Genomic DNA, 23,455 nt, shown 5'->3' with positions numbered 1-23,455 from the left:
AGAGCACGGTTGAAGCTCTCAAATAAATAAATTACAAAAAAGGCAAATAGTTTCAGCGGAGACAAGAAGAAAGCATTTTTGCCCCAGTATTTTTTAAAAACTACTGATTGTGGTTGGCGTAGTATATAATGTGACAAGCAGCCATTTTAAACTTGAATTATAGTCCTTACCAATGAAGCTATTTAATTAGAATAACATGATGATTGATGCACGTTTTCCTGTCCTGAACAGATGTAGTCTTACTGAGGCATGTTATCAGTTCCTTATAGCTACTATAGAAACATCTATGCTTTGTAGTGGTGGGTGGGATCGGGGGAGGAGGTGTGGCATCCAGTAGTGGAAAACACAATTGCACTTTGAACATGCTTCATGAAGATTGATGTGACATCAGTGCTGATCACATAGGAGCTAAAAGTAAGTATGCTTTCATACTTACTTAATTAGATATTTTAATTTATTTGATTGTGTTATTTATTCCATTTCTGTGCTGCCTTCATCTGAAAATCACAGGACAGTTCACAATATAAAAGCACAAAAATGCATACTATAAGACTATGTTTTTTGCTAAAATAAAATATAGTCCAAAATTGGGGATCTTCTTATGCACAGATGGTGAATGCACAGGGGTTAAAAAAACACTATGAAAGCTTCTGCCATGGGAGGTATGCGCAGCTCCCTGTAAGCATTGCCGCCTCCTTTCCCCCTTCCCCAGCCACATGGAGTGCTCTTTCTCATGCGTGCACACACGGGTGCAGGTCTTTGAGCTGCGCCACAAAAAGAGCAAGGTATAAGGTGGCAACTGGAGCCCTGTGGCTGTGCCAAAAACTCTGAGGGAAGTGCATCCTGGGCCTGCTCCACCCCTTTGCTTGGCATGTAGCATTGTTGCCCTGGAGAAAGCCAAGAAAAGCTCAACAGGGTGACCCCCCCATCCGAAAGCTGAGCAACTTCTAAATTTCTAAATTTTGGGTTCAAAAAATAGGGGGGCATCTTATACATGGAAAAATACAGGTCCTTCCCTCTGAAGATGAATATTGATTTTCATAAACTGAATGTTTTTTCTTTTCTTTTTTATTGTTCAGGATTTAGAATGACTAACAGCACTTTCAGTTTTATGGAGACTGGTTTTCTTCATGTTTTGTTGTAATTATGCTAAGTTTTGCAACCTTGTGATCAGAGAGTCAGAATTGGAAATTACCTCCACCAAGTACAGTGGTACCTCGGGTTAAGATCTTAATTCGTTCCGGAGGTCCGTTCTTAACCTGAAACTGTTCTTAACCTGAAACACCACTTTAGCTAATGGGGCTTCCTGCTGCCGCTGCGACGCCGCTGCACGATTTCTGTTCTCATCCTGAAGCAAAGTTCTTAACCCAAGGTACTATTTCTGGGTTAGCCGAGTCTTTAACCAGAAGCGTATGCAACCTGAAGCGTATGCAACCTGAGGTACCACTGTATGGTAGATTTAGGTTAGACAATCAGGCTTTCTGAAATTATGTTACAATCAGAAATGTGTTTTCCAGTGTACTACTACAGTGGTACCTTGGGTTAAGAACGTAATTCGTTCTGGAGGGCCGTTCTTAACCTGAAACTTCTTAACCTGAGGTACCACTTTAGCTAACGGGGCCTCTCGCTGCCGCCGCACTGCCGCCACACAATTTCTGTTCTCATCCTGAAGCAAAGTTCTTAACCCGAGGTACTATTTCTGGGTTAGCGGAGTCTGTAACCTGAAGCGCCTGTAACCCGAAATACCACTGTACTTTGATTCTAACACTATCCACTCTTTTGAAGCTTAATAGAGGAAAGTGAAGCTTAATAATAAAAAAATGCATTAGTTAATTGAAAGTTTAAAAATCTGTTACAGTTTGTTATATTTCATACTTCAGTTACCATGTACCTTAATAAAGTGCATTGAAAATAGCATTTCCTATGGGATAATACAGCACTCTGTTCCAGAGAATATTAGGCATTTTTATAGAGCACATTTGATAAACATATACATTTGAAATTCATGTATTATGGTAGATGACATAACATACAAGAAACTAAAATTTCTTAAAATAAAGGATATGTTATTGTGTGTGTTATATTTTCCTTTCCGTGTACATAAAACTACCAGAAAGCACTCATTTTAATGTTAGTCTTCTAATTTACTTCATATGGATTATTTTATATTTTGTAGGATACAGTGTAGCTGGTATTTGAAAAAGTTGTTGGATGGATACCAGCAAATTCTAAAACAGGTATGTTTGTGAAATGTGTTGCTGAACTTACTGAATTCCAGTAGCTAGTGATGTTATAAATACTTGAGAAGGCCTGTAGCCTACAACCCATTTGCTTGTACGTATATATTTAAAGCGACTCTGTTGTCTTCTGTAGAAATGCTTCAAAGTAAATTAATTTTCAGATCACATCAAAAGTGAGTCTGCTTATGACCCTGACCCTGAGTAGGGGAAGCTGAATCCCACAATGAAGTCTTATGGAGTGCTCTTCCTATTACCGTATTTTTCGCTCTATAACATGCACCCGACCATAACACGCACATAGTTTTTAGAGGAGGAAAATCCGTAGGCATGCCACCCGTAGGCATTTCCTCCATAACACACACAGACATTTCCCCTTACTTTCTAGGAGGAAAAAAGTGAGTGTTAAGGTGCAAAAAATACGGTAGATAGGGAGAAGAATGTGCTCCAAGCTTGGTTGACTGATAGTCTTTCTTTGAGAGCTCTGGCATTCTGACTTCTGAGGATGATGGGAGGACAATGTGGGAACAAAGTCATGGTCGTGTAGTCATCTGCTTCACTAAAAGTTTTCTACAATAAGAGGAAGGGCTGTAGCTCAGTGGTAGAGCCTCTGCTTTGCATATAGAAGGTCCTAGGCATCTCCTGGTAGGGCTGGAAGAAGACTCCTCTGAAATCTTGGAAAGACACAGCCAGACAATACTGAGCTAGGTGGACCAATGGTCTGACTTGCTACAAGGCATGTTTCTATGTTGAGTGAGAGACTTTCTTGGAAACCCTTCAGAAGAGATTTGGGGGTTTGTGTGTAAAGATGATATTTTTCTCGAAATGTTGAAGCCATGGGGTCATTTTTTATTTCTCACTTGCTTTAACGGTATCACTCATATGCTATATGATAAAAAAACAGGCCAATGCAATAATATTAGCATAAAGCATTACATGAAATAATTAACAAAAAGAAATGTGTTTTTCAGCGGTTGCAGCACTCTTCGGATCTAGTCAGTTTCATGGTGGAGTTGAAGACTGTTTTGGTGAGGAACTATATTACAGAGGATTAGTGATCCTAATTTGTCTCCTTACTGTTTACTTTTACTTACTTGTATAATAAGCAAGATACCCTATTTGCTAATCTTCCATAACAATTGCAGTTTTTCATATGATCCTTCTGGAATTGTGTTGTATCTGCAATGTAATGGCCAATACTATTGCTTATGTAACCACTTTTTAAAAGTTACTAGTTAGAAACTAGGCTATGGTTTTCCAAATGCAACTGTTTTAAGTTACTCCTTTTCAAATGTAGCCTTTTATTAGCCTTGTATTATATTATGTCATGTTACAAAAGCAACGAAGTCAACACATGAGAGGGAGCAGTGGGGATGAGTGTGCTGATTTTATCCCCTTTGTTATTTTTGTTTTTCCACTTTTAAAAATTGAGTTGTCATAAAGATATGTACAAACTGACACATAACCATGTAAACAATAGCAGAACCATACATGGAGCATATTCAGTATAAAAATCTAATTACAGAGATGCAGTTATATATATAGTAGCACAAATTTTAAGAAGTCTCTCTAGACCCCAACCACAATGATCAGTGACTCATGGGAGGAATGCTTGTATGACTCTATTTATATAATTTTTAAAAAAGTGAGAACCAGTCTGCATCAAAATTGACTGATTTGACTTTGCCCTGGACTATTTGTCTATGTCTAACTCAACACTCAGTTAAAACAATGTTCCATACATTTGCAAACCTCTTCGTTGTTTTCATTACCTTCAAATTTGTGGAAGATGGCTGTTTGAAGAAGAGAGTCTTTTTGATTTGTGGAGACTCATACATTTTGGAACCTTCTAAACACAGAGTGGAAAAACAATGACAGAGGAGGCATAGCTAGTATGGCCATCCCCATTGTGCCCCTCGTGTTTATTTCTTGGATTGGTAACCCCTGCATAGGGCTTGTTTGAATAGGCAGAATCTACCTTAGCTGAATATCTTTCAGACTAGAAGGGAGGAAAACGGTTACCTCTTAACTTCATTGCTGGCCATAAAGGAGGAATATGAGGCAATGTGCATCCATTAATTTACCTGCCTATTTAAGTTCTTGGGTATGTCATGTGCAGCACAGTATTACTAGTGTAAGAATATGTCTTTATTGCCTATATATCCATCATAAAGGTGATTCCAGAGCTAAAAAATGAGAGGCATGCTTTATTTTGTTCTGATTTTACCATGCCCATGGTTTCTTGCCAAGCAGAAATGGAATAGGAACCGACCATTGCAAGGTGAAATCCAGTTGCAACTTCAAAAGAACCATTTTCATTCCTGTGAAAATGTTAAATTTCAGAACCTGGGGATTTGGATATTTTGGAGAAACCTATTTTCAGCTGGATCTCTTTATTTTAAGTACAATTGAAAGTACATACACACTTTGTTTGAACTTGCTTTTCTTTAAATATTTTTCCTGTTTGCTGATAATGTTTAGTGCTGAGGGCTTTTTTAGACTATAATTTTTACCACAGTGAATGTGCAGCAGTTATACACTTGTTGCAGAAGATCCAGATTCTTCTTGAGTAGCATATCATATTTTTCCAGCACTCAGGCAACAATATTTTGTTGCAGGTTAAATGATACGCTTTTGTGCATTTCTTCTGCAAATGCTGTGCGAAATGATACTGCTACATGAGGGCACCTCTTGGATAGTGCTTCTGACTGTCTACTGATGAGCAGCATAATTCCCTTCATATCTGCACTATTTTATGACTTCTTATAATTTCTTTTAGAGGTTGATTGCTCTCTCATTGTGCCACTCAAGTGCGTACGTGCCCATGTAACCCTTTTAAAAAGAAAACTGCAGACACCAGCAAGGATTTCATGTTTTCTTTCCCTCTCCCAGCAAAAGTGCTACCATTTCATGATTTTTCTTCTCTTTTTTACCCTAAGAGTGTGTCCTCCCCTTCCTGAGCTCTGGAGCACACAGATCTTTTTTTTTCTGTTTCAAAAAGACAAAAACCACAGCTAACCCATGCAGCAAGGCTATCATTTGCAATCCATTTGGTGTGGACAGTTTGTTGTTCTGCTGCCAGTAGATTGTGGCAAGGTGAAAGGCTGAGATTTATCACCTGATAAGCTCTTAGAACTTGTAGTTGGAAATAAAGTTGGAAACTGTCATGATGTTTCTATCATACTACTCTTCATTTTTTAGGATGCCTCATATTAAACTTTTTGATAGCTCTGAGCTTCGTTTTCTGAATCATACTGGAGTATATTTCCAGAAGGAACTTGGTCAGTGGTTGTGAATTTTTTTAATAGGTAGTTCCACTAGACATAGGTTTTATGTATCCCTTTCTCTTCACGGTGTCCTTCTAGTCAGAGTGTTTGAGTGTTCCCATTTTTAAAAAATATCTGAGGCATGCTTCAAATTTGTATTCATATATGCATTGACAATGCCTGATTAAAAATGTGGAGAGATTTCTACCAGAGGGTTCAAAAGCAGTTTAATGGACCCAACCTTTATTAGTATGAGGACCCCCTTTTAACCTCAAAAAAATAAAAATGAAAATGCAAACCCCCTCATTCCAATTGTTGCAATTTTAGGCTTCATTAATTGAGAAAATACATAATGACAAAAAAAACTATTATGAATTTAATATGGTATAAAACCAATGTAGATCTATGCAGAAGACAGCGCACACTGTGCTATCAAATGAGCAATTACGATATGGTGCTCTCTTGTACATGTCTACTCAGAAGCAAGTCACAGTGAGTTCAATTGGACTTACTCCAAAGTGTACAGAACTGAAGCCTCAATGCCCAGACTTTCCTTTATTTACTGTTAAGGCACACATCACTTCTTTCTTGTTAAAAGGAGAAAGGATATATTAAAAGGAGAAAGGATATGCTATCTTGGTTCTTCCTTTTTCCTTTCATTAAGGAATGAGACAAAGAAGATTGTCATTCTCCAACTCCTCCCATACTTTTCTTTCCTTAGTTCCCATCTCTGTTCTCACCCCTTGAATGCTTTGAATCTGACCATTTTTATGTACAGTGGTACCTTGGTTCCCGAACGGCTTAGTTGTCGAACAAATCGGCTCCCGAATGCCGCAAACCCGGAAGTAAGTGTTCCGGTTTGCGAATGATTTTCGGAAGCCGAATGTCCGACTCAGCTTCTGTGGCTTCCAATTGAGTGCAGGAAGCTCCTGTGGCCAAGCAGAAGCCACGCCTTGGTTTTTGAATGGTTTCAGGAGTCGAACGGACTCCCAGAATGGATTAAGTTTGAGAACCAAGGTATCACTGTATAGAGAATAATTTGTAAACTTCAGAAGACAAAATCTGTGTCCTGGTCCCCATCACATGTTTTGTGGAAACGGAAGGCACAAATAATGAGCAAAAGAGAGCAAATTGGGTAGTAACAAAATTCGGGTGAGAAGAAAGAAACGGGGTTCCTAGACTCCGGGTGCAAAGAGTACAAGAGTTATTGGGGGGGGGGAAGGGGAGGCTGATGGGGGGAAATAGTTTTATTCTGGAGAGGCTGTTCAAGCAGAGTCTGTTCCTCAGTGCTCCTGGAGCAAGCCCTGTGGGAGTTGTGGTGTCAGCTGCTGCTGCAGGTCTCTCCGTGAGGTGCTTGGAATCCACTGCTGGCATACCTGAGCAACCAGGCTAAGCCATGAGCTGAGCACTGGAGAAGCAGGAAGGGACCAGTTCTGTGGTGCTGACAAGGCCCTGCCAGCAAGGCTTGAGGTGTAAGAGGAATCAAACTCTAGCAAGTAAGTGTCCATAGCCTTCACACACTTACCTCAGTGTAAGTTCCATCGAATACACCGAAACCTCTGAGTAAATGTGCATAAGATTGCATCCATATGCCTTGCTGAAAACAAGGAAACTCATTTTAATTATGAGTGTCTTTTGAATAGACATATAGATTTGCATTGTTAGCCATGACTAACCTTAGCTGGATTGGGATTCATCTGAATGTATACAATCAGTATATATATATTTCTAAGTTGTTTAACACTTGACAAACGTATAAGATGCTATATTTTTCAACAGGAAGTTGCTTTGAAAAACACACAAGAAGTTCATGCGCCTCCATCTCCACACTATTACTCTGGTGTCATCGGAGATATAGAAACTTTGGGATGGAATAAGTATGCCATGTTTAATAACTATGATCTTGAATAAACTGTTTAGTAAATTTAACATGCTTGTTCCTGAAGAAATAGTATTTTCAGGTTTCACTAATGGGTTAAATACAACTTGTGTTTAAATAGCTTTTGTTATTATAACTATCCTTTAATTAAGTTCTTAACATAGATTTTTTAAAAGGTCTTAAGAAGAACCTACAGGTCAAATCTTGTTTACAATTGAAAGTCTCTTCCACAGAGTTTATGTAGTATGTAATTGGGATTCCCCTCAGGGCAGTTAGGGTAACTAGTCTTTGACTCCATTCTTTTTTTGCTGGTTTCCTTAAAAAGCAAAAGAAATTGAGAAAGGACAAATTGAGAAAGTCAGAGCTTTACTCTTATTTTCCCTCTTCCCTGATTATTATAGGGTAGACAGAGGAAGGGGATCTTCCAGAATAACAGATGCAAAACGCTATCCTAGTTACACAGGAGTACTCACTTCATTCTTGGAGGAGGTATATCATGCTGTGCCCTGACAGAAGCTACAAGGCTTTGTCTTCCTGCCTGTACCAGTTGGCTGGGGAAGGGTGGCAACCTCCAAAGCAGCTCTGTGGAACCACAAAGGTAGTGAGTGGGTAGCAAAATGCACATAGGAGAAAGTAAGGGGTAACCTCTGGAGCTCCAAATCCATCTGTACAAGTAACATTTCTTAATGCCCTCCCATGGACAGAAATCACTTGTCACAAACCTGGCTGACATAGAGAAAAACAACTCATGGTACAGAGCCCCCACAGAATCCCACCCTTCACACACCCCTCTTCATTTGCTATTGCAGAGATCTACACCTTGAATCCTTATCTGGAACCATGGGGTAATAGTTATGTATTGCATGGAGATGGACTCTGTGGGTTGTATTCAACTAACTTTTACTTGGAGTCAGAATTAATGGACCTATGTTAGTCAGTTTATGCAGAATACAGTTTCCTTTATTACAACCCTACAAATGGGGAAGGAGGAAGCGGTGGACACTGCTTCTGCTAGGGTTGCCATATGTCTGGAATTTCCCAGATGTTCCTGGAATACTGCAGTCGGCAGCAGTGTCCGGGCAGAAATTGGCAAAAGGTCCAGGAAAATCCGGGCGTATGGCAACCCATGTCAGCAGTGCCGTTTTTGCCAATTTTCCATAAAAATAGCTCAAAGGTGTCTTTATTTTGCTGTTTTGCCAAAAAGAGTTTAACAACATAAAGCCATTGTAATAATTATGCAGTGGAAAGGGCCATAGCTTACTCGTCAGAGCATCTGTTTTTTTCATGCAGAAAATCTAAGGTATTTCCCTGGTATTTCCAGGTCAAGCTGGGAGACGGCCCTATTTCAAACCTAGAGAGCTACTGCCAGCTGTAGACAATACTGAGCTAGATGGACCAAGGTTGTGACTTGATATAAATATGGCAGCTTCCTATTTTCCTAACATTAATAGTAACTTGGAACTCAGCTGAAAGCAAAGCTTCTTCTTGCACCCAGTTCTGTTTGCGTTTCTGTTTTGTCTGACTCTTTTACAGTGGAACTTCTGTATGCATAATCTGTAGTGTGACTCAAATCTTCTGCTACTTGTTATCCATTGAAATTGCATATAATCTGAAAGTGGTCTTGTTGCCACAATGCAAGATAATGCTTTCACCAAGACTACTAATCGTATATAAATTGCTGTGCTGAATTTCTTATAGTATCTGTATTTATAATTTGTTGACCAGAACAGGACAGTCCGAGCATGTAACATTGATCGTGGCCTGACTGCTAGCTGATGGATGAGCACTTATATTATGTTTTATTATGTGTTTTGTATTTTAAATATCGAATAACTTCATTTTAATATTTTGTAAGTCTGAGACATTTTGTAAAAAATGATTAATAAATATAACATATATTAAATAATAATAATAATAATAATAATAATGAAAAAGTTCATTGAAGAAGGAAATCCAAGCACAAAAGTCTTCTACTTTAAGAAACTGCAAAAATGGATCAAATAGTTGACAGGAAGTTTAATGTGTAGATAAGTGGAGGCTGACAAGAACATGCTGTGTGTGCCAAAGGTTCCAGTGATGGAAAACTGAAACATAGTGCTCACTGACCACAGCGTGAGCCCTGACACACAATGTAAATAACTCAGAGATATATGACTGCATTAAGCAGCTGGCTGGTGTATTTCAGTGATAAATCTGCAACAGCAGAAATGGCTGTCATACAGATTATTTCTGATTAATATATTTGTAACAGACTAATAGGGGTAAGGCATAAATGAAATTACACCAGAACTTGTTTCTGTTCTTCTTCCAGGGTTGTTTTTGTAGATCCTGGTTTTAGTACCATCAGGTTAAAAGCAGAAGATTCCTGTGGCCGGGAACATCTAATAACATTGAAATTAAATCCAAAGGTGAATGAATGTTTTTTATGGTTTTGGGAATGGGGAAGTACATTTCTATGACTTGTGCCTCAGATATATTTTTAGTAGTTGATCTGTTGAGTAATATTAAAATTGATATATGTTTAAGCCAATTTAAGAATAGTCATTAAAGAAAGGTAGCTTTGTGATGTACAGTGGTACCTCATGTTAAGTACTTAATTCGTTTCGGAGGTCTGTTCTTAACCTGAAACTGTTCTTAACCTGAAGCACCACTTTAGCTAATGGGGCCTCCTGCTGCCACCGGCGGCCGGAGCACGATTTTTGTTCTCATCCTGAAGCAAAGTTCTTAACCCGAGGTACTATTTCTGGGTTAGCAGAGTCTGTAACCTGAAGCGTATGTAACCCAAGGTACCACTGTAATTGCAACCTGTAGAAGTTTCTGATAGAAAGTAAATATCCAAAGTAAAAATTCTACATCAGTGATTTTGCCAGTAGAAACTATTTAATATCCTTTTGGCTTGGTGTGGGCTTTAAATGTATCCATTTCACTTCATCATTGGTCAGTTTTGAAGCTCTCTAAGGATAATGGGCTTTGTATTAGCTGAATGTTTTCCTAGTTGAGTTTTAACTACCTAGAAGTGGCATTCCCTTGAACAAGAAACAATTCCCTGCATATGGATTAGGTAAAGGGACCCTGACCATTAGGTCTAGTCATGGCCAACTCTGGGGTTGCGGCGCTCATCTCGCTTTACTGGCCGAAGGAGCCGGTGTACAGCTTCCGGGTCATGTGGCCAGCATGACTAAGCCGCTTCTGGCGAACCAGAGCAGCGCACGGAAACACCGTTTACCTTCCTGCCAGAGCGGTACCTATTTATCTACGGGCACTTTGATGTGCTTTCGAACTGCTAGGTTGGCAGGAGCAGGGACCGAGCAACGGGAGCTCACCCCGTTGTGGGGATTCGAACCACCGACCTTCTGATCGGCAAGTCCTAGGCTCAGTGGATTACTTGGCCACAATTGTGGCTCCCTGGCATGTGTGTGGAGTACAGGTTACAGATTCCCCACCCCCACCCCCCTGTAAGATGGTTTGGAAAGAGAGGGGTCTAAATGACTCCTACGAAGCGCTCTTCTGTAGCTGGCTCTGGCATGTGGTTATTTGTTTGCTTTTCATTTAAAACATTTCTGTGCTATTCTTTAGTTAACAAAACTCCCGCAGTGGTTTGCAACAGTCATAACAATATCAGATAAAAGAATATAAATTAACAATGGCAGAATATTTTTTTAAAACACACACACACAGGTAAAAAAACAGCAGCAGCCAGTAAACATCATCAGATTAAAACCTGCTTGCATGCTGAAAAGACTGGGTAAATGAATGTATTTCCTTGCTATTACTGAAGAGCTCAGCCTTACTGTTTGTTGTACTATGTATGCCGTAACAAATCTCCATGTTGTCCATAGAAGGCATATCAAGAAGATGCTTGAGACAACAATGGCAAGGTTGAACTTGTGGTCCTTTATCAGCATATACACTATTCATCTTATTTTTAAATTTATTTTGTTAGAAAAGACAAGAGAGACAATGCCTGTTGTCTGCACTAGAAGGGACTCTTCACCAGCTATGCTTAGTAGCATGAGACTTCTTTAAAATGCAAATATCTGTTATTTTCTGTGACTCAATCAAGTTATCCTCTAGGCGGGCACTAGGGCTCTTCTACCTCTACCAACTTTTAACTTTAATCTCAAAGTTTCTGGTTCAATTTAAATATCACCTGCATAACTGACTTCTTATTTCTGCAGCAACCCGTATGTCAGTATTTCCCTTTTGTAACAAATTGTATACTCTTAATGAGACACTATTTGTGTTCCTCCCATATATGTGAACACTAATACATAGGTTAGGTCACATGATTACACTCACCTCAAATTGGTAAAAGTAAACCGCTCCAGGGAGGGCATTCCACATGTGAGGTGCCAGTACTTAAAAGGCCATTTCTCCAGTCACCACCTCCCTCATGTTTAGACAGTGGGAGGATTTGGAGAAGAGCCCCTGATTTTTACCTTAATAATTGAGCAGGCTTATGTGAGAGAATATGATCCTGTAAATAGATGTTGGTAGGTTCAGGGCAACGGTAGGATTGTCATCTGGGTCTGGTGGAGTTAGACCTGTTGCACCTTCAATTTAATCACTTTAAATCTTTAAATCAAAATTCTGATTTCTTTAAGTTTAATGAGAGCTTACAGGGTGAAATTCTAAAGCCTTCACTGCATCAGTTAAAATGTTCCTTGCAAAAAATAGCGGTCCCATTAAGTCAGATTCTTGCAGAAGCCAAGAGTATTGCAAATTCAATTTATTTTGCACTAATTCTTCATAGCTTTGTTTTATCTAAAGTGAGTATGTTGTTGGAAAAGGAAGTAACTATTTTAGTTTTACTGTGCAGTGACCAGATTATGCAAGTTGCCAGTTGTACCTAGTGGTCATCAATCAACTCTGTTTCACAAGATTATAGTGATGAAAGGATCAATTGTGTTTGTCCTTTTTAAAAATGTGTCTGGCATTTAAACTTGCCAAGGGAGAAAATTAATATATAAAACGTGTGCTTGGTGACACAGGGATTTGATTTCTGGTAATATATGTAATAAATACACTATGCAATGATGCTCATTCATGTTATTTTTTATTTAAAGAACGTCAAGCAGAAAATGTTTGGGCATAGTCCACCAAAACTAAATTTATTTAAATCCCATTTTTTCAAAGTATATATTAAATTCTGCCATTTCAATCAATAGGACTTATGGTACTGAAAAGTGCTCAGTTTTGGCCGGATCTTGCCTGATAGTATTCTAAAAGGTATGCAGGGGTTCTGCATGATTGTAGAGCTGTTCTAGTATTCCTACATACATTGCTTTTTCTTAATAGGTGTTAGAAGGTTCTGTCCTTCCTTTCTTGGTGTAGATGTGATACTACCAATCTGCTCATGATGGGGAGAGTACTACAGGCTTATTTTCTCTCTCCTTCCTGTTCCTGTCTGTGTGAATTCTACTCTCTTCCATTCTTGAAGGAGGTTTATAAAATATGCATGGTGGAAGGAATATGGATAGAATTTTCTCCCCTTTCTCTTCTATAGTACTAGAAGTCTGTTTATATATACAATGAAATGGATAGACAGAAAAATCAAGATAGACAAAAGAAAGCACTTCTTCTCATAACACATAATTAATTTATAGAATTTGTTCCCACAAGATGTAATGATGGACATTGGCTTAGATAGCTTTAAGTGGGGATTAGATATATTAATGAGGGATAAGATTATCAGTAGCTATTAGTCATGATGGCTAAGTGAAACCTCTCTGTTCAGAGGTAGTATATCGCTGAATACAGTGGTTCCGCTCCTTCCTCCTGGGCCGTGTCCAGAAAGTGGTGGTGGGGGATGAGTGTTCAGACCCCTGGGCTCTCACTTGTGGGGTGCCTCAGGGTTCTGTCCTCTCCCCCATGCTTTTTAATATCTATATGAAGCCGCTGGGAGAGATCATCAGGGGGTTTGGACTGGGTGTTCATCAGTATGCAGATGACACCCAGCTCTACCTCTCCTTTAAATCAGAACCAGTGAAGGCAGTGAAGGTCCTGTGTGAGTGCCTGGAGGCGGTTGGAGGATGGATGGCGGCTAACAGATTGAGGTTGAATCCTGACAAGACAGAAGTACTGTTTTTGGGGGACAGGGAGCGGGTTGGTGTGGGGGATTCCCTGGTCTTGAATGGGGTAACTGTGCCCCTGAAGGACCAGGTGCGCAGCCTGGGAGTCATTTTGGACTCACAGCTGTCCATGGAGGCGCAGGTTAACTCTGTGTCCAGGGCAGCTGTCTACCAGCTCCACCTGGTACGCAGGCTAAGACCCTACCTGCCCGCAAACTGTCTCGCCAGAGTGGTGCATGCTCTAGTTATCTCACGCTTGGACTACTGCAACGCGCTCTACGTGGGGCTACCTTTGAAGGTGACCCGGAAACTGCAATTAATCCAGAATGCGGCAGCTAGACTGGTGACTGGGAGTGGCCGCCGGGACCACATAACACCGGTTCTGAGAGATCTGCATTGGCTCCCAGTACGTTTCCGAGCACGATTCAAAGTGTTGGTGTTGACCTTTAAAGCCCTAAACGGCCTCGGTCCTGTATACCTGAAGGAGCGTCTCCACCCCCATCGTTCAGCCCGGACACTGAGATCCAGCGCCGAGGGCCTTCTGGCGGTTCCCTCATTGCGAGAAGTGAGGTTACAGGGAACCAGACAGAGGGCCTTCTCGGTAGTGGCGCCCGCCCTGTGGAACGCCCTCCCATCAGATGTCAAAGAGATAAATAATTACCTGACATTCAGAAGACATCTTAAGGCAGCCCTGTTCAGGGAAGTTTTTAATGTGTAACGCTGTATTGTTTTTAACACTGATTGGGAGCCGCCCAGAGTGGCTGGGGAAACTCAGCCAGATGGGCGGGGTATAAATAATAAATTATTATTATTATTATTATTATGAATATCAGCTACTGGGAGCAATAGTAGGAAACACCTCCTGGCCTCCTGTCCCGTTTGTGTGCTTCCTGGAATCCTCTTGTTGAGCACCATTAGAAGTAGATTGTAGGATTAGATGGACCATTGGTCTAATCCAGTTTATGTTCACCCCATTCTCTAGTTCCATTTATGTTCACCCCATTCTCTAGTTTATGTTAGCAAATGCTAACCAAAGGCCTAAATCTCTGTGGAATGATAATCCTGTATCTGGGTCGCACAGCACCAGATTTTATGAGAGTGGTGAAGTGATTGAATGTTCCTCCACACGAAAACATTTCCTGCACATGGAACAGAAGATGGAACCCTTCTCCCTAACATTTAATTGATTGTGTGGACTCCGAAGTGGTATAACCCAGACAAATGGATTAGCTCCTCAGTGGAAACTAGACCATAAAAAGGAGGGCTGGGATCTGGAGAAAGAAGTAGCCTATAGGTAACTCCCTGTCACCTTACCAAAGTTAGAAAATTGCTAGTGATGCAACTGTATTGGGTTTATTATTCTGGGTAGCAATTCAGCAAATAAGTATTGACATGTTTGAATTGTTGGGTCTGGGGGCTCTCCTTAAACTCTGTTTTTAAGAGGCTGCATGATTTGGCTACACGATTTGCTACCAAGAATGGAAGTCAGGGTGGAGGGCTTGTGGTCCCTTTTCATCCTCTAATTCAAGCACTGATTGTAGGCACTGCATTATTTTAAAAGACACCATATGAATGCCTTGAAAAAGGACTATTGACTAGTAATAGTTGTTGAAAATGTCCATGCCAAAGATGCCAAAGATGTTATTTTTATTTCAGACTATACCCATTATAAAGGGTATAGGAATTTTCAAAGAATGGCAAAGAGTGATTTCAAGGTATAACTGGCAGGGGAAGAAGCCAAGAATAAAATTTAAGTTATTGACGGATGTAAAAGAAAGAGGTGGCTTCGCCCTGCCAGATATGAAACTATATTATGAAGCAGCATGCCTATGTTGGTTAAAAGAATGGATAAAATTAGAAAATAAGGAATTATTAGATCTTGAAGGTTTTGACAACAGATTTGGTTGGCACGCGTATCTATGGTGTGATAAGAAGAAAGTTCATAAAGGCTTTGGAAACCACATCTTCAAGAGTTCTTTAATAGAAGTATGGGATAGATACAAAAATATATTGGAGCCCAAAGTCCCACATTGGTTGTCTCCGCTGGAGGTAATGAGTGTTAAGAAAATTAATATGAGAGGTAAATGGAGTACATATGGTGAATTGGTAATTAAAGAAGGAGGAAAATGGAAACTGAAACCATTTGAACAAGTCAAAGACCATGTATATGATTGGCTGCATTATTTTCAAGTAAACGAAATGTTCAAAAAAGATTTGAAAGAAAAGGGTTATGTAGAAAAAGAATCTAATTTTCAAAGAGACATAATAAACAATGAAAATAAAACTCTGTCAAAAATGTATAAGATATTGTTGGAATGGCATACGAAAGATGAAGAGGTTAAATCGGTAATGATACAGTGGGCAAAATATTTTGGGTATAATATTCAATTTGATGAATGGGAAAAATTGTGGAAAGAGAATATAAAATTTACTGCATGTACAACACTGAAAGAAAATGTTATGAAAATGTTTTACAGATGGTACATCACACCTGTAAAGTTAGCAAAGATGTATAAGATGTGTAACAAATGTTGGAAATGTAAAGAAAAAGAAGGGACGTTTTTTCATGTGTGGTGGGAATGTAAGAAAGTGAAAAACTTTTGGGAAATGATATATAATGAAATGAAAAAAATGTTAAGATACACTTTTGTAAAAAAAACCGGAGGCTTTTCTTTTAGGGATTGTAGGAAAGGATATAAGAAGAAAAGACTGTAAACTCTTCCAATATGCAGTAACGGCAGCCAGAATCTTGATGGCCCACAAATGGAAACAAGAGGAAATACCGACGATAGAAGAATGGAGACTGAAAATGACAGACTATGCGGAATTGGATAAATTAACTGGGAAAATCAGATACACCAAAGACCAAAAGTTCATCGAAGACTGGGGAAAGTTCGTAGACTATCTGAAAAACATATGTGGTGTGAACACAACGCTAGTGGGATTTCAAGAGGCACTGTAAAAATGGAGAAGTATTGTTAATATGAAATAGTGGGAGAAGGGAAGTATAATGGCAATACGAAAGAAGGGAATGTGTAACTAAAGTTATAAATACGGATGATTGTCAGAGACGCTGAAGGAAGTTCAAAAAAGAAATAATTTGTTGTATTTTGGATAAAATTGTATAACTGTTTGGAAAATCAATAAAATTTATTTTTTTTAAAAAAAGAAAATGTCCATGCTTTTTTCATATCTAGTACAAAATAATATGTTACTATATATAACAATCCAGGTTTTATTGAAGACTACAGTGAACTCTCCCCCCACCCCAATTCAGATCCACATTATTGTGACTTGGCTTCGTTTTCTGAGTCCATCATTATGTCAGTAAGTTAAAAACATAAATAGAACTCATATTCTTAAAAGCATAGAGCAAGCCCACACCTTTCTTGATAAGTGAGAGTGGTATAGTCAATCCTGTAAAAGGAAAGCAGAATGTTAACTGACATTGGGTTCTTTAAACTCAGAAGAATGATTGTGTTAGTTTCTTGGGCAATTCATTGTATTTTGTCTTTAAAAGGCTGAGAATAAATGCAGGTGTGCTTGAGCATGGGGTTGTGTGTGTTAGTAGGTATAAAACACATTTTAAACGATTTAGGTCTTCCATAAATGTATCAAAATTGCAGGCATATGATGTTTAGAAAATTTGGAGTACTTAAGCATACAGTAAGGAGTACTTGTCTCTTGCACAACTGCAATCCTAACCACAGGGTGTAAATCTCACTGATCATCTCAGTAAACATGCCTAGAATCACATACTTACTGTTATTCCTTTTTCCCTTCCATTGTGTGACGTTTTAAGAAACGTATACCTAACTGGTACTGAGTCTAGACTAATTTTCACACTGACTCATTTCTATTCTATTCTAATATATTTTCTCTCTAATGCAGTAAAGGCTGAAAAGCTAATAGTCTGCACATCTCAACCCAAACAGTCCTCTATGGTCAATCATTTGTCAGGAAGTGGGCTGACTTAACCCAACACCTACTGTCCTACAGATAAGGTGTGTGGCGGAAGAAAATGGTGCATGCCTTCCCTTCTTCAGCTGCATTTCCCTAACCACTCCCTCTTCATTTTGTGACTTGTTCAAAAGTCATTAGTGTAACTGACTGAAAAGAGCATGATAAACTGACAAAGCATAAGAGCTTTTGCAAGCCATAAAAGTTTCCTTTAAAAATGGAAAGTACAGCAGGGGACATGAACCATGGTAAGCGTAATAAAATATAAGTGTAAATTTGAATACCAAGTAGCCAGAGAAATAAAAATAAATGTAAGTGTAGCATAGGTGAGGAGCAGGTGTGAGAATCAGTGAGAGATTACCAGAAGCGGATATAAAGTTATAGAGAAGCTAAACTTCATTACCATAAAAGCCAATTGGATGTGGTCTACTACTGAATTAAGTTTAGCAGGGACCATAGCATTAGAAAACAAAGTAGAAGGATAATACATTCAGAGTAGTAGGTGGCAAGTATCCAGGATTAATGTTGGGTGGATTCATTTGGGAAGGTTTAAGTTGTATTTATATTTAACCTCACTTCCTCTTAACACCTCAAATGTTCGTGTTCTGCCTTTTAATCAAGAGTTTTATGAAGGTGGATTAGGGGAAAGGTAGTGGTCTTTTCATCAGTGCTTCTCTTTCAGTTTCAGCCAAACTTGGTTTTCTATATTGCGTTCAGTTGCATGTACAAGTCCATCTTATATCAGTAGGACTTGCATAATATAAATATGTATGTATGTACAGTTTGTGTGAGCACTGGAATCAGTGGAAATTGGAGCATTAACGTCTGTTATGCTGGATCAGTCACCTCTTGTTTTCTTCCCATAGGTTCCAGAACACTTTAGTTATGCATATGGCAGTGTTGTTAGGTTTATTAAGTTTAAAACTCATCTTGGGGCTCTACTCGTGACAGGTGGCCAGGAGATTTTTGTGACAAGAAAATGTCCTACTTTGTCTTTGCATATAGAAAGAGGTTGTGTAAAATATTATATATAGGATGCATATAAGGCAGAAAGGTTTTTCCTGTTAACATTCTGTGCTTCCCAGAGAGGTCTGCTTTGAAGCCCCAGAATACCTGGTTTGTTCAAATTTTATTTACTCTCAGGGGTGGCCCATGTCTGCGATGCCCCTGCTGAAGCCTTGTTCATTGGGGTTATGCAGCTTCGGTTTCCAGATTCTGGTGAAATCTTGCAATAATCCTGTGAGATTTCACTGGAAGCCACTGCAGCTGCTTCTCCACCAGAGGGAGCACGCCTGTGTGGAGCCTCTTGGATTCTGCTGCCCAAGGTGGCTGCCTCACTCTGTCTCAGGGACGGGCTAGCCCTGTTTACCTTTGTCTTCAACTTCGGATTTATTTAAACTAACCTCAGCTATGTGTATGCTTACAGTGAAATAATAATAATAGTAATAATAATAATAATAATAATAATAATAATAATTCACTCATAAGGTGTAAAAATGTTGAACTTCCACACTTCTGTCTCAGTATCCCACAGAACCACCAGATTGCCTTGTGGACTTACCAGTTCAGTTCTCTCTCTCCTGGATTCCAGAGGTAAGCAGCCTTCCTTCTTTTCTCCGGTTGTTAACGAACTTACCTGCTTAGCCTTCTGCAAGGACCTTGTCTAACATAAACTTGAGCTCTCTTCCTTTTGTTCCGTTTATGTGGAAAAAATAACATAATGAACATTTTATATTCTATGTAATCAACTTAGAGGTTATGTGTGATTAAGCAGTATATAAATCCTGTTACATAAATAAATAAACTTAGTTGTGTATTTAGTATTAATAGGACAAAATCCAGAGAGTCAGTGGTCAATTTTTCTGCACTTCATAACAACAACAACAACAACTATTATTATTATTATTATTTATTATTATTATTATTATTATACCCCAACCATCTGACTGGGTTGCCCCAATACAGAGCTGTGCACCTGGCCCTTTAGTGGCAAAGTTACCTCATTCTGGACCCAGGAGTCCCCACATACTGTTTCTGTCCAGAATGGGGTACCTTCTGTCTACTTGGGACTCAACCTCTATCCGTTAACCACCATCCATCCAGTGGGAAGTCAGAGCTGTTTCAAATGCAACATTAGTTATGTAATGAAGCGCAGCTGCCCAAAGAAAAGTCTTCAAATTCCATTGGCTGGCCCAAGATCCTTGCATGTCAGGCTGTAGACGATGAATATTATTATTGCTATTATTTTAATTTAAATAGCTTCCTATCAATAAATATTCCCTGGGTGACTTCCAACTAAACAATATATAATATGCAAAGCAAACAATGAAAGACAATGAGAAAAATTCTGTGCAACAGACAGCCATTCTTTAACTGAATATACTGTTTAAACTATTCACATCACAACTCTGATATACACTCTCCCCCCCCCCCCCGCACTGCTGTCCTATGCCATTTGGGACACGTGGGGGAACAAAAGACTGCAATATCAGGGAAATGGAGGTGACGCAAAGAATATGAAGGGTTGAAATGCTAGTAATTACCTTCTCCAACAAGAGGAGGAGAATGAGCAATTTCCTTGGGACTCATGGTGACTCAAAGGTTGAGGGATCAGACTGGATACTGAGCCTTCCGTAGTGGCTAAGCATCCTCCTCGGGCACTACTTACAGTCTGTAAAAATTGAAAAGCAGACTATGTTTCGTACAGAGAAATTACTATGGTGAGGGGACCAAAGGCATGCAACCCTTCATAGGTCACCCTTGAGCCCCAAACTGTGGTTCCAGGCAGGCAACCAGGTTCTTTAGAAATTAGAACTCTTCAAAAATGAGGAAAGGTCAAAAAATCACCAGGAAATAAAACATGAAGGGTCATTCCTGTAAGATCCCTGAGTAACCCAGGAAAAACAAACATGGAGCATGGAGAATAGTCAAAGGCTCAAGGGGGGGGGGGAGAGAGAGAGAGAGAGAGAGAGAGAGAGAGAGAGAGAGAGAGAGAGAGAGGGTGACTAGCTGGGGTTGAAGCAACCGGTCCTGGAGATGAAGTTTGAAAACATTGCATTTCCAGGCAGATTGAAGAGCATATCTTGAGAACAAGCACTTAAGTCAGTTACCTAAGGGGAAGGGTTATATGAAACAAAGGGAAAATGGGCAGTATCCAGCAGAAGGAAAGCATTACAAGACATGCTGAATGAGTGTAGATATGATGATACAAGTTCCCCACCATAGGATGCAGAGGGTAATCTTAGGATGGAGCAGTGAGGGGTCCTTTGTCTAGATCGGGGATAAGGAGCCTGGAAAATGGGGATAAGAAGCTCCAGCCAACATACATACATATATTCAGACATAATTTTATATGCATCCCACCTTTCCACAGTTCAACCCATTCACAAGGCAGCTTACAGCATGAAAAAACACGTTACAAAAGTAGTCACAAATAAGATATGATATGGGAAAGCTAAACAAGAGAAAGACATAGCTCAGTAGATGAGTGTGTGATTTGAATGCAAAAAGTCCCAGGTTCAGTCTCTGGAATCTCCAGGTGGGACTGGGAAGACTCCTGTCTAAAATCCTAGAGAGCTGTTGCCAGCCAGTGTAGACAATATGAGCTAAATAGTAGATTCAGTATAAGGCAGTTTGATGTTTCTAATAGTGAAATGACCATCATAATGCATTAGACATACAACATACAGAAATTACCTTGGGCTTAGGACTGCATAGCTTTTGTGAATTCAGACTGAAAGACAAATCAAATAATTGTCATTTCCATACTTTTCCATTTCTGTCATGGTGGCTTGCCAGCCTCGCTGAGAAATCCACCTTTTTTCTTTCTTAGGTGCAAGTGCAACACACTGCCTGATACTAAAATGTTATTCCATGAGCAGCAATCTAATATGAATTCACAAATATTTTGATGTCTAAAGGTGCTGAAAATCTTTGAATTTGAATTCAATATAATTCTTTATATGGGGAGCTGGTATTTATGATGGCTGTAAATACTACACTCTAACCCAGTAAAAAATATCGTTACTAGGAATCATTTCATTCCTGTTAAATATAGAAACTTGAGTACCATATATTATTTGTATAGAATTAATAGTTTGTCCTGTTCATGGGATGCCCCCCTCTGGCAAGAATGCAAAATACTTAATTTTCTAAAAGTTTCTCACATTGAAAACATTATTTTGCTTATTTTTTTAATGTAGTGCTGTCAGAGAACATGGTGCTTTACAGAGCAGCATAAACTCTGTCATGCATGGCTGTGTGGTTTGTGAAAGTTCAGGGTGCACCAATTTGGAGAAGTATTACAAAAGGCCTGAAAAAAGCATCCATATTCAGTATCCTCCTGCAAATTCCCCAGATGGCATTTTGGGCACCGTAGGTTATCTTATCAAGGGTGTGCAACCCTTTCATAATTTGAGGCATCTGTATTGTTCAATGTTTTAGGCAATGAGCCCTGCTCACATCCATGATACTCCATTGCATCCCTCCTTCTGTTTCCAAATTTTTCTTCTTCCCAAAAGTCAGTATTCTGTGGCTACTGAACATGCTCTGTCCTCACTAAGATGTTTTAGGGTTTTGTTTTTGTTGTTTTTTTCATTTTTGTACTTTTACAAATCTTGGAGCTTTCCCGACCTGCTGATATTTCTGTCTCATGTGTGAGCTGTGCAGTCAGACAACCAGTCTACATATTGTTTTTCATTACTCACAAAGAGAGAGAAGTCCTTTGAAACCATCAGCCAGGACATTAAGACTCAAGAGATAAGTCCCGTTATGCTTACAATTCTATATTGGAATATCAGATTTGTAAAGTGTTGCATTGATTGCCTCAGTGCCTTCAACATATGCTGTGTCAGGAAGATTTGGGCACCGCAATGTAGGACAGAGTCTCCAACAAAAATGTGCTCTCCCAAGCCCACATTTCCAGCATGTTTGTACTCCGTCTCAGTGATGTCTGCACTGGCTTAGTCATGCCCACAGAATGGAAGATGGCAAGATCCCCAAGGACATGCTCTACGGGGAGCTGGCTTTAGGTCTGTTGGCAGATCAACTCGTGTTTTACAAAGATGTCTGCAAATATGACATGAAGGCTAGCAACGTCAGCCCGGTTGTGTGGGAATACCTTGCAGACAACCACAAGGCCTGGAGAAAGACAGTCGGGCCATGCATTCAGAGGAGGAATGCCGTCTGGGAGGAGTGCAGAGAGAGGAAATGTCTGCCCCAGCTGCAACAAAATATGCCTCTCCCGTATCGGTCTCTACAGCCACAGCAGACACGGCAAGCTTCCAACAGTTTGACTTCACCCTCAAAGAAACACTCTTCCATTGTCTCCCAAGACAGACAGATGCCAACCAAACAACTGTACTGAAAACATTAAACTGCCAGATTTTTATGGTAATGCAATCTGCGTCTGCATAAGAAAACTGCAAATGATTTTTTTCCTTGTCCAATATTATTCACAAGTACAAACAGTTGAAGTTGCCTCTTGATTCTAAATATCCAGGTTGATGGTTACTTAACTGTTTTCTCTCTCTTTGTGCGCAATGGAAAACAATATGTAGACTGGTTGCCTCTTTTTCTAGATATTTTGGGTATTCAGCATGCATGTGCTAGTTCTTGATAGGTATTTACTTCTTACATCTGTAGGTCACCTTAATGAAAACATTGACAAGACCCTTAACTCAAACAGTGCAAGTGTCACTGTTAGAATACCAGCACACTCTTGTTAAAGGGAATGTAAATAGATTTCAGGTACCATAATTGATTCCCCCCACTAACAGCTGTTTCCTATTTCATCTTCTAGTACTTTTGGACTTTAAGCTTGATGGTTGTCCCCCCACCTCTTTTTTTATATAATAATAGACATGGCTTTATGGCATCTGTATTAAAAATGGGTAATTTTCCTTATGGTCCCTGTCTTCCCGCTGGGTTGATAATGTTTTGATGTATTTTTCTTGTGCTCTGATGAGAGGTCTGCTGCTGCTGCTCTGACATATTCATTTGGATGAATAATTATAACGTGCACAATGTCAAGCTGAAGATGGT

General features: G+C 39.5%; 1 protein-coding gene across 5 annotated transcripts in view; it reads left to right on the top strand.

Annotated features, from left to right (window-relative positions):
• FANCL (FA complementation group L) overlaps positions 1-23,455 on the top strand; it is a 51,229-nt gene that overhangs the window by 15,365 nt on the left and 12,409 nt on the right. For 4 of the 5 annotated variants that reach the window (XM_053383690.1, XM_053383688.1, XM_053383689.1 and 1 more), the window contains 5 exons: positions 2,177-2,237; positions 3,209-3,265; positions 7,283-7,380; positions 9,694-9,790; positions 18,938-19,006. In XM_053383690.1, the coding sequence (XP_053239665.1) occupies positions 2,177-2,237; positions 3,209-3,265; positions 7,283-7,380; positions 9,694-9,790; positions 18,938-19,006 (382 nt within the window). The remainder of the gene's footprint in view (positions 1-2,176; positions 2,238-3,208; positions 3,266-7,282; positions 7,381-9,693; positions 9,791-18,937; positions 19,007-23,455) is intronic. The other variant, XM_053383691.1, reaches the window with a different exon arrangement.

The sequence above is a fragment of the Podarcis raffonei genome, chromosome 3, assembly GCF_027172205.1.
Source record: "Podarcis raffonei isolate rPodRaf1 chromosome 3, rPodRaf1.pri, whole genome shotgun sequence".
NCBI classification, from domain to species: Eukaryota; Metazoa; Chordata; class Lepidosauria; order Squamata; family Lacertidae; genus Podarcis; species Podarcis raffonei.
Note: the sequence above shows the minus strand (reverse complement) of the source record. Positions and strands in the feature narration are given on the sequence as shown.